Raw genomic sequence first — 11857 nt, forward strand, 5'->3', positions numbered from 1 at the left:
GTACAACCCTTCCCTTGACCCAAAACCTTTATGAGGATACCTCAAACAAATCTCTAGACCCCAAGTCTTGATATCAATACCTTATAAGCCCTTCCCCTGACCCCAAACGTTGATGACCTTATACTAGACATTAAACCATGGAAATACCTTATACAACCCTTCCCTTGACATTGGTGACAATACCTCATAAATCCTTCCCTATTCCCAAAGTCTTTTTACGAATACCCTAAAAGCCCTTCCTTTGGTCCTAAACTTTGGAGACAATACTTAAGTAAGGCAATAAACCATGGAAAAAAGATCTCATATAACCCTTCTCCAGACCCCAAACCTTGGCAACAATACCTTACATAACCATTCCTAAGACCCCAAATCTTTCCCTAGACCCTAAACCTTGATAACAATACCTTATACAACCCATCCCTTGACCCTAACCCTTGGTTATACCATAATACAACCCTTCTCTAGACCCAAAACCTCGATAACTTAATATTGTACTACTTTTTTTCCCCGACCCTTTCCTCGGCCCCTGACCTCATTAGGATACCTTGTGATCCTCTCCCTTTATCCAAAATTACGCATGCAAGACATTTTCATGATCTTTCTTTTTGACGCTCTTTTCTTATATAAAACGCCCACGTTTTATTTTCATTATTTAACATCTCACCTAGGCTCTTGTATAGACATTATTCAACATCTCACATAGGCTCTTGTATAGCCAGAACCATACACCTTTCCTTTCTTGATATAAAATCCTTCCATTTACTTACTTATATCTGAATAAAATATCTTATCATTTACCACTTTTTTTGATATCAATCCTCTACTTTTAAAACCCTTTTCCCAATTAGTTTTCATTTCAGACCATTGCACATTTTATTGCGGCCTTTTCCAACTTATTGTTGGTTAGACACTCCCTATCCTTTTCTGCCATGGCAGTGTCTTTGGGCAAGACGTTTTATCTTGATTACTCAGGATGGCATGCCATGGAACTTCTTTATATTGTATAATGGGTAGTCACTAGCTTCCTTAAGGAGACTCCCACAAAGATATTACACTGGCTGTTGACAGGGTAATAAACACAGTCAACTAACCAATTTTTTATAATAGACCTTTTCATAACTTATCCCAGTCCTCTTTATTTACATCCTTATACATGTTATCCTAGTCCCTTTTATTTGCACTCTATACAATTTATCCAATTCTTTATAGGACTCATCCAATTCCGATACATCTTGATATAACTTTATCCGAGTCCTTTATATTTTACATCGTTATACAACTCTATCCTAGTCCTTTTTATTAACATCTTTTTACAACTCATCCCCCACTCCTTTACATTTTAAATCCTTATGACTTATCCCAGTCCTTTACATTTTACATCCTTATCCCAGTCCTTTACATTTACATCCTTATCCCAGTCCTTTACATTTACATCCTTATCCCAGTCCTTTACATTTACATCCTTATCCCATCCTTATCCTTTTCCCAGTCCTTTACATTTACATCCTTATCCCGGTCCTTTACATTTTACATCCTTATCCCAGTCCTTTACATTTTACATCCTTATAACTAACCCTAGTCCTTTACATTTAACATCCTTACCCCAGTCCTTTACATTTTACATCCTTATCCCAGTCCTTTACAATTTACATCCTTATAACTTACCCCAGTCCTTTACATTTTAAATCCTTGGGAATACAACTTTATCCCCTTTCCTTTTTATTTATATCTTAAGACAACTTAATCCAAGTCCCTTGCATTTTACATAGATATACAACATCTGACACTAACATCACCTACCTTATATAATGAGTTACTTGCTAGCTAACCAATAAAGTACAGTTGTGTATCTACTAGTATATCTTATCCCTTTAAGCAAGCACAGCAAAATTGTAATTAATGCACTGTATCTTAATTACCATCATTAGTCACAGCAGTTCTATTTAAGGTGGTTGTGACGGTACCATAACAGCAGTTAATAATGAGATTGCCTGTGACAATTGACAAATCAAGCAGTATAATTTCCTTATACAGGTTAACAACTGTATCCAAATTTCCTTGGACCGATCACTCACAGAATTAAAAAAAATTTTCCTGTATGTATTAAATGCTGCATAGTTTTACTACTGTCTCCTTCAGACTGAGACCGGATCATGCCATGATTATTGTACATTCAATAGAACTGTGATATGATCACGTATGGACTTTTATCTATAGGATGAAAAAAATTGATGAAGTAAATAAGTTTTTCAGAAATTGGATGTGAATGAAGAAGTAAAAAAATTCAAAATGCCATTACTTAATAAAGTACAAAATTACAAAAACAACAAAACACTAAACACCAATCCCATCTACATAAAATATATACTGCAGATATATTGACAATGGTATTATGACAATATCAACAAACCTTATGTGAAGTAGAAGTATTATCTACATTACTCACTGAATTTTTTTTTAAGTAACATTACTGAACACATCACTCTAACTGTAAAACAGGGTATTAAGTTCTAGGAAAGTTTCCAGGCAAAAATACAAAATTTACAATACACAACATGGTAACCAATTAAATAAAAAACCTATCCTACATTTCCCAGATAGACAATATATATCTATATGCATATGTGACTTTAAATATGTTTCCAACATGACCCTCACTACACATGGTAGTTATATCTAAACATGTAGATATAATTGATATATACAGGTACATGAACGTCTTGTACATCAAAACAAATGTGATATATGTATGTTAGGCAATGGTAAACATGCCTAAAAGACGTTCAAAACACAACAATAACTGAAACCACAGTATTCAACTTCTGCAGATTGTTTCATAAAATCTGAAAATTTGACTAAATCTTGGATCCTTCAGATCAACAACTACATCCAACAGATGTTTACTGTGAATTAAAGAGACCAGCACCATTTTATTTCTTACAGCATAAAAAAACATTTAACAAAGATTTATTTCTGTAATAGCTCCTAGTTATATTTTTAGGAACTACCTAAAATCACTTGAAAAACCTAAACAGAAGAACTGGAAAGCTCTCAGCCAGCAGTAGATATAAAATTGAACATCATTTAAAAAAATCATTTCAAATAACAACTATAAATCTAGTTACTTTCAAATACAACGCTATCCATTACACTAGAGTTACATGGTATGCATCATACATAATCTACGTATCTTCAATTTGACAAAATATAAAACATTTTAATATCGTAAATTGAAAAAAGAAAATTAAGCCTAAATACAAATCTGTTAAATATTAATAAAGATGTCAATAAATTCATATTAGTAAGATGTTTATCCAACTAATTGTGCTCAAAAATACCATTAATTAAGAAAAAAAAAATGAAGAAAAAAAGCTTTGAATGAACACCATGACAAGGACATCATTTATGAAAATTATACTTTGAAACAGAAAACTATGTCTAAATCATCAAGATAAAAGGGATGAGTGTAATGAGAAAATAGTTACCAAATTTTGTATGACCTATTACATAACATGACAAGGAAACAATAATTATTACATTACTATTTCCTATAGAGAGTAAAATAAATTTTGACACATCTAACAAAATCACACTGGTCACAAACATTCTCATTAAGTAGAATTACAGAAACAGGTATGGATTCTTTCCAAGGTTTACCAGTATAACATCAATTATGTAAAATACTGCTAAAAGGAATTAAAATCCCACCAGTCATTTATTCCGTGATTTTTCACGGTGTACATCAATACCAACACAGACCAAATTCACCTAAAACCAAATACGAAACTTGTGTGAGTTACATTGACCAAGTACTGCAGAATAAATGAAATTCTATTGAGATTTTGCTTAAACTCAATGTTTGCCTTGGTCTTTGATGTAACTGCTGCACAAGTTTCATCAAAAGCTGATGAAAAAAAAACAGGCAGAGAGGCCATGTGAAAAAATGTCTTAATAACTGCATAAATAAAACACAGATTAACAGTATCAAACACAACAGAGCAATGTATTATTACATTCCAAACAGAGGGCACGCCTGCCCTTTTTCTACACAAAGTGAAATCATTATTTTGATAAAAGATTAACAACAGTAACAAGAACCTATTGTTCAACATTCAAATACGCTTGACAAAGCAACTGTAAATATTAATACAGAGATGGTATTAACTGGTATGTCCATCAACTCTGCAATGACACAATATTTTCAACTGTCATGAAAAAATACTGTGTTTTGTAAAAACAGAGATTGACTTGTTACCTCATTACCAAGGTTTAGTCATTAAACAGATTGAACACTCAAGTGACTCAACATAAGCTGACAAAACTCAAAACATTCCATGTACATTAAGTTTTTTCCTTTCTTTTCTATGCATTTGATTTCAAATATTAAATAGTAAAAACTAACAATTTTGCTATCATAAAAATATGTGCTGCTGCACAGCCCAAAATGCTCACAAAGAAAAAATACTTTTCAAAGACTTTGTACAAAAAATTAAAACCAATAACTTTAAATTTGAATATTAACACTTTTAAAAATATATGAATATTTGTTCACAACAAGGAGTGTAATGTTAATAATGAAAGAATAAACCTCCTATGGAAGCCTACACTGCCGACATGGAAACAAGTAGTCAAATCAACTAATGAAAAGATAGCCCCTCTTGAAGAACTCCAGGAAAAAGGTTTTGGTTAATAATGAAATGTTTCTATTGAGTATTCTTTGAGTTTTATGTACAGCAAAGTTTCAACTAATACATGTTTAGCAGCCACACAGGGCCAACTGATGTGTTTATATACCACTGGGGCAGCAGTGTATTCACTTGCTTATTAAACAGGATAAAAACAATAACAACATTCACTTGTACAAGATAACAATCTTATTGCAAAGAGTTTGAACAATGCCATTCTCAGGAAGAACAAAGTCCTCCATAGACTCGCCCATCCTCTGGGAACTGACCTCCAACAGATTTGCATTGCTTGTCAGCAGCCTCCCTAAGGACCAGAGTCCAGTGTGACGACTTTTCCCCTGTCTTCCATACACAAGTATGTTGTTGCGATCAGCCATGCGAAGGATTTGTTGGAGTGTTTCAGAAGAAGTCTTACTATGGACATGGTACAGTTGTGGTATATTCTCATCAATAAGAAAGTCGTTTGGAAGCGAGGCAGCCTCAGAGGAACGTAAAACAAACAGGATTCCTGAAATTCATACATATCTTTCATGGTTGGCCAAGAACGGAAAGAATATATCTATACACATGCATGGAATTTCCTATGTTAAATGACACATGTTTGTGGAATACAAAGCAGGACATTTACATCAATAACTGTCATTTTAAACGTTTTTTAACTTTGCAATTGTAAACATCATCTATTGTAACTTACCTGTAAGAATAGTCCAATGCGCCTTATGTCCCTTTTTCATACAAGGTTCGTGGTTTGCATCTGCATCGTATCTAGGAGAGTTAAGAATACTACCACCGACAATGACAAATTTAAATCTTAACAAATGTTTTTGCTACATATACTGTATCTTAAAAAATGAAGAGAATATCAACATGGGAGCCATCTGCTTTATAACCATGCAATATATAGTATGTATATATGCAACAGACCTAGTCATCAGTGTGGCAAACAACAGCATGGAGTGTTACTTACCCAAAATGATCTGTTTAACTAATATACATAGAGGCAGCAAGTTTAATGAATCTTAGTGATATTGTAATTACCTTATGGCCCCAAAATAACTGACACAAAGGGGAATAACTCTATATTTTTCTTCTGAAAGATGTACCTGCCACTGCTTTACTTTGCAATATTCCCCAATTGGAGATGTATATGTGTTCAAGATATGGTTACTGTAATAATATAATTTCACAGATGGAGGATACCTAGCATAACATAATATGATCCATTTAGATGGGCAAACAAAATAAAAATAATTTTAGAGTCTACTAGCAACTGAAATTAACTTATAATTTTGAAAGTCTGAATTTCAATTGCTGCAGGTGCCTTTATATCACTTTTAAACTTTATTAACAATGGTTCAATACTAATGATGGGTAAAGGATACGGAACAAGACAGATATTGCCTCCCACAAGGTGGCGCAGGAAAAGCTCTTTAGATCCTGTGGTCTCCATATCCAAGACTTCACATTCACAACCATACACCTCCCTAGCCAATGCCCCCATGTCAAAAGCTGTAATAAAGATCAGATCCTTAACTGCTTGTAAACAGGGTGAAATATGTCAAGTGATTATCAAATTTTGTTTGGGTATACTTAATACTTGTAGGGCACCCCTGAAGGTGCTCATCTGCCAAGTTCCAATAATCTTATTTGTGATTATAAATCATTATGTAGTAGTTTAAACAGTGAACTTTTAAATAATTTGATTGAAAACTTCTCTATCTGATTGAACAACATCAGCTTACCAGAGAACATTTCGCCCTTGTTTGTATATCCTCTGGCTCTGCTAGTCCCAAGAATATCCTCAAAAGATACATCAGTTCTCTCCATCAAGTCTTTTGCCATTGCTAGGGCCACAAGTCCACAGCTACAAAACAGACAACACAAGAAAGTCGAATATATACAAATCACAAATACTTTAAAAATGAAATACTTTCTTACAAGCTTGAAATATAATCACTATAAGTTAAGATATTTATATAACATTTATATTTCCCTATAGGTCATGTGTATTGAGAATCAATACAAGTCCCCTTCCGGCCCCTACAAGCTATTACACTATAATGATTTATAAATTTTCTAAAAATAGTAACTATGATCTAGACATTGACCCAACAACCCTGATTTCGCCCTAGTCCAAGATAATTTGATATTTTATAAGTGTGTGAAAATGGATGAGAATTCCTCCAGGAATGAAGGTGCTAGAGCACTGATAATGATTTTCTAAATGTAGTAACAGTGATCTTGACCCACAAATCCTGAAAATTGTCCAAGATATTTATAAATATATATCATTCTTACAATACAGATGAGCATGTATTTAACTTACCAAGGTCCTTCCTGCATGAGAGGAACCACCTGATTGTGGTGCAATGACACCAGTGTAAGGCTATTCTCAAAACCTGTTCCTTCCTCTCTGCAATGACAAAATCATCATAAACAACACAGCTAGTTAGGTTTTTATGTTAACAGCCAAGGAGTTATAAATATATATTCAATCTTTCTAAAATCTGATTTAATGACTAGCCATATAAACATCATTAGGCTGCCATGAAAGACTTGTAATTGTGTTAATTAAATACCAACACTGATGTTTATTTCAAAATGTTTATGTGTAACAGTTCCAGTCATTTTGAATTGTATTAAGTATGGTCTGAATTTATCAGATACTAACTATTTGCAGGCATTAATGTCCAAAATTTCTATTTAGCAAAATTAAAGTGCAAACATTTGCCTGCATTTATTAATTGTGGCCCATAGGGCCTGTATCACTTATCTGGATCTTAAATCAAACAATGTTATACAAGCCTAAAGGTTGGGTACTTCAAATATTTCCAAATTAAAGCTCATTCATGTAACCTTTCTGATGGGGAAAGACCAACAGGTAAATTCTTATATCATCATTGTCTTTCTCTTTTGAATCCCAGGAATAGTACATATGGTTATCGGGTTAGCATCTAAACTATATCAACAAGGCAGATTTTAAAGAAATTGATCGATTTTCCCTATTTGGCCCCACTACTTTAACCGTAGAGGGTGGAGACCCTCCATATATACAAAACTGATCTTCCTTCACCAAGCATGCTTCAGACCAAATTTGGACAATATCCTGCAATTCCTAAAGAACAAGGTTGATATTCCTATTTGGCCCACCCCTTTAGTCCCAGAGACCAACCATTTGCACAAAATTGATTTTCCTTTACCAATAATTGCTTCAGACCAAATTTGGACAATATTCTACAATTTCTAAAAAACAAAATAGATTTTAAAGAATTCATAGTTTTTCCCTATTGGGCCCTGCCCATTTAGCTCTAGGGGACAGAGACCCACCGTTTATACAAAACTGATTTTCCTTCACCAGGCCCACCATTTAAACAAAATTGGTTCTTCTTTCTTCAAGAATGCTTCAGACCAAATTTGATTAAAAATCCACAGTCGTTCAGAAAAAAATAGCAACTTGTAGTAAAAGTTGACAGACGATGGATGCTGGACAGACCTGTGGTATCCCTATAGCACACTTGGCCCTTTAGGGCCAGGTGAGCTAAAAAGTACTGAATACAAATTAGCAAGTATCAAAGGTCTAACAAATTACTCACATGATCTTTGCCAGCTTCTTTTGCAGATTATCCTGCTCCACTTTAGCTGCAGCAGCATGTGGTAAGGTGATTACATCCGTAACAGATTTCTGGGTAGGTACTTCAGGTGGTGGTGGAGGGGGAGGGGGTGGTGGGTGTCTCATAGCCTTATGTGAATTCTCATAACTTTCATTTTGACAAGTAAATGATGAAGAAATAGAAGAAATAATTGAACCAGAGTCTGAAAATTTTGGACTGATTGCCATTTCATGACATTCTGCCTGCTGGCTTCGGTTATCAAAGCTCTGTTCCAAAACAACTTGACCGCTATCTGTCCTCCTACCATTTTTCTCTTCTGATGGAATCCAAGAATTTGTCATAGACAAACTGGATGGTTCACACAGAAAAGAGATTTCTTTTCCATCTGGTGTGCTTGTTACACCAGATTCAATTTCATTCATATAGTAAGGAACATCAACATCATCAAGCAGTCCTGCAAGTACTTCTGCTACCACTTTGGTGGATTCTGCTGTCTGTAGCTTTGTTGGCCGAGGCGCATGCTGGTTTAATGTAGATCCAACATATTTCTTATTCCCCTGCTTATCACCATCGTTTTCCTCATACCCAGAGGTATCCATGGTGTGTTTCATGGAAAACCCTTGACTATTATCATCATACATAAGGTCTGAATCCTCCTGAAAGAAAACGTCCAATAGAGCTGAATCTGTTTCAGAGCAGTAATTCTTTTTCAACATTTGTTGTCCAAAGGCAGTACCAGAGTCTGAAGAACTAGATGGAAAAATTTGTGGATTGTCATAAAAACTTTCAAAATAATTTGATCCAATATCATCTACTGTTTGGCAAAAAGGTTGCTGGAAGGTGCTTTCTTGTTTATTACTTGCAGAAAAGCAAGTTTCACCTGGCTTCTTTTGAACTGGAAGGAAAAGGTCATTCTTATCGCGCTTAAAATTTTCTGCAACTTTGCGAAGAGCACTTTGGGGGTAAGCAATATCTAATGTTTCCATATCTTGAATAGCTGAATCAGGAGGCTGAAAAAGTGAGAGATTGTCAACAGAGTCAGCAAATGTCTGGTCATCACATGCATGCATGTGAAATATTGCATCAGCTGCTGTTGGAAAGTGGGTGGACTCAAGACTCGGTGACTTTGCAAACATAGGCTTATATGACTGGCTTTGATTTGTGGCTGTTTGATGAACAGGAAAGCCTGATGTCAAGTTACACTCAGCTCCCTGACCTGGGCTGCGGATAGTCGAGTGTTCAGACATTGCAATACCACCTGGTTTCTTGCATGTATGAGTTGTTGCTGTGGTTGTTGAGTTTATTGTGTTTGACTCATCGTGTACAGAGGACAAAACTGTTCTATTGTCCATTTCTGGCATACCAGCAATGTTGGAGTACTTGTAGAGAAGAGAAGAAGGAGAAAGGCCATAATTTGGACTTGAATCACGTCGTCTGATAGGAATTGAAAATGGACTAGTTACTGATGTAGATTCATCTAAATCAAGCTGGTCAAATGATAAATTTGTGTAAAAGTTTGCTGAATCCAAAGCTGAAAATAGAGGTGGTGCTGATTCTAGATAATGGTCAGGTATACGAGCGTTGTTTTGGTGTGTGGCTTGTCTCCATTCTTGGCTGTAGTGTTCAGTACTAGAGCCCCTGGAGGGGGAGCCATTACCACTCCAAGGGGTTACTTCTGAGTTGTGGTCTGGATAGAAAGGCAAAGAAGAGGATGAAGGACCTGATCCATGTCGGAGATAGTCAGCAGAAGACTTTCCCTCTGGCATGAAGCATAAAGCCCCGCAATGCTATAATTAGCAACTGAAAAATGGAAAATGGGTGCATTTAATTTCAAAACAGGGACTTTAACTTGTTATGCAGGCCTAAACAATATAAAAAAACTTTATACAAATTCAATGATAACAAAATATCACAACTGCACAAATCTTTGTAAAAGGATGGGTGTAAATTTCGACCTTCTGTTGGTTATCATTATATTCTCGCAAATGCTTAGGAAATTAATTTGCACTGAAACTAACATTTATTTCAAGAATTTTTCTTTCTAGAAAAATCTGTGATCAGAAATATCACAATTTCTCCATGGAAATGTGCATATTGGCGACCCTTGGCGAGAACATTAGAGCCTAGTTCACAGTAGTTGCAGATAATATAATCCATACACATAAGCATATGAATATATCAACAATATCACATCAAATACGAACAAATCATTTGACTTCTTTAAACATCTCAAAATTAATTTAGCCACAAATAACATGCATAAAAATACTACTCTTTTGCATAGGACCCCAACAACACAAACCAAATTATGCAAAGTGAGAAATTACAATGCAGAGCAGCACATTACATCATATTTAATATCAAAATACCAGCTCGATCACAGACATCATACTCTAACTTAAACGACTGACCCTACAAGTATGCAGGATGGAATCCAGTCTGATCCTGCTTTACAAAATCATTCACACATCTACACTTCAATCAACATCCCAGCTGATCCAAGAACTGACATGTATATCTCATCATATAAAGACACATATCTGCTACAAAGGATACATACAACTAATCTGCCTTTCCACATATAACCACACTTCAAGGCAGATACAATACGTAGCCCTTGAAGCCCTAACACATCAATACTACACGGCAGCCATTTTCTTTTTTCATTTTTACCGTAACAAATTACTAAATAAAAAACTGTAAATAACACTTTTCCTTCGGGCCACTACGCACAACAGATCACTGAAGATGGAGCTTTGAAACTCTCAAGAAGACATTCCTGAAATTTATTTTATATTGCGTGCTCTCGAGTAATCCACAATTGTCTTTGAGATGATATACAACAACAAATACTCGCACAGAATACCTTCGTTCTTTAAATCATTGTAAATATCTAGTTCCTCTCGACCTCACACTAAAAACAGCCTCCCCCCCTCCCTTGAACTTGACTGGAGCCAATCGCGAGGTCGCCTTCAGTGATGGAATGATGCATTATTTCCGTGTAATACCACATAAATATTTACCATATATGTACGGTGCATGTGAAGATATTTCTCAGTACACACATGGACTTATGTGACTGGTTATGCACGCCGAAACGTTCAGATGCTGAGGACAAGAGTAGAGGTCCTACTCTCGTCTAGGCACTTTCTGACAGCTCTAACAGGTCACGTGACATAATAACACGAACAACTACTTCCGGTATAATGACAACGTGGCGGGAAATATTCATTCATCTAGGGGAACGCCCAGAGACCGGGAATCAATACTACGAAGGACTATCTCTTGTGGACTAGGTCGAGATTATGTCGGAATTAAAAACGATATGAAGGCCAGTTGTTTTAAAATGTTATTATCAAGCAACATTTATTGTTTGTAGACAAATTAAAGGTAATCTGTGCACTTAAAAGCTTATTTTTGATCGGGCCGCGTACAAAGCACGTGTTCACAGATAAAACACGTATACATAAACACTGAATAAAATACTGGATTCATTAAGCACTCTTATTACTCATCATGCAAAATGCAAATGAGTCAGGTTTTTTTTTTTTTTTGTGGGGG

General features: G+C 35.3%; 1 protein-coding gene across 1 annotated transcript; it reads right to left on the bottom strand.

Annotated features, from left to right (window-relative positions):
- Window positions 1-1482: 1482 nt before the first annotated feature.
- LOC132549068 (uncharacterized) lies at window positions 1483-11439 on the bottom strand. The gene is made up of 7 exons (XM_060212968.1): window positions 11320-11439; window positions 8279-10096; window positions 7012-7098; window positions 6428-6549; window positions 6068-6194; window positions 5380-5450; window positions 1483-5193 (listed from the first exon to the last, which is right to left on the bottom strand). The coding sequence occupies exons 2-7, from the start codon at window positions 10060-10062 to the stop codon at window positions 4853-4855; spliced, it is 2532 nt and encodes an 843-aa protein (XP_060068951.1). The 5' UTR covers window positions 10063-10096; window positions 11320-11439; the 3' UTR covers window positions 1483-4852.
- Between the last annotated feature and the right edge of the window lie 418 nt (window positions 11440-11857).

The sequence above is a fragment of the Ylistrum balloti genome, unplaced genomic scaffold (assembly GCF_031769215.1).
Source record: "Ylistrum balloti isolate Yb309-2 unplaced genomic scaffold, AGI_CSIRO_Ybal_v1 Utg370042, whole genome shotgun sequence".
NCBI lineage: Eukaryota > Metazoa > Mollusca > Bivalvia > Pectinida > Pectinidae > Ylistrum > Ylistrum balloti.

Bases quoted from the DNA above. Each gene is read 5' to 3' on its own strand.
- LOC132549068 (XM_060212968.1), bottom strand. From the start codon at position 10,062: ATGCCAGAGGGAAAGTCTTCTGCTGACTATCTCCGACATGGATCAGGT. The intron at 6,550-7,011 runs GTAAGTTAAATA...TCTGTTTTGTAG, and splicing joins CTCATGCAGGAAGGACCTTG to CTGTGGACTTGTGGCCCTAG. The intron at 5,194-5,379 runs GTAAGTTACAAT...TATGAATTTCAG, and splicing joins GCATTGGACTATTCTTACAG to GAATCCTGTTTGTTTTACGT.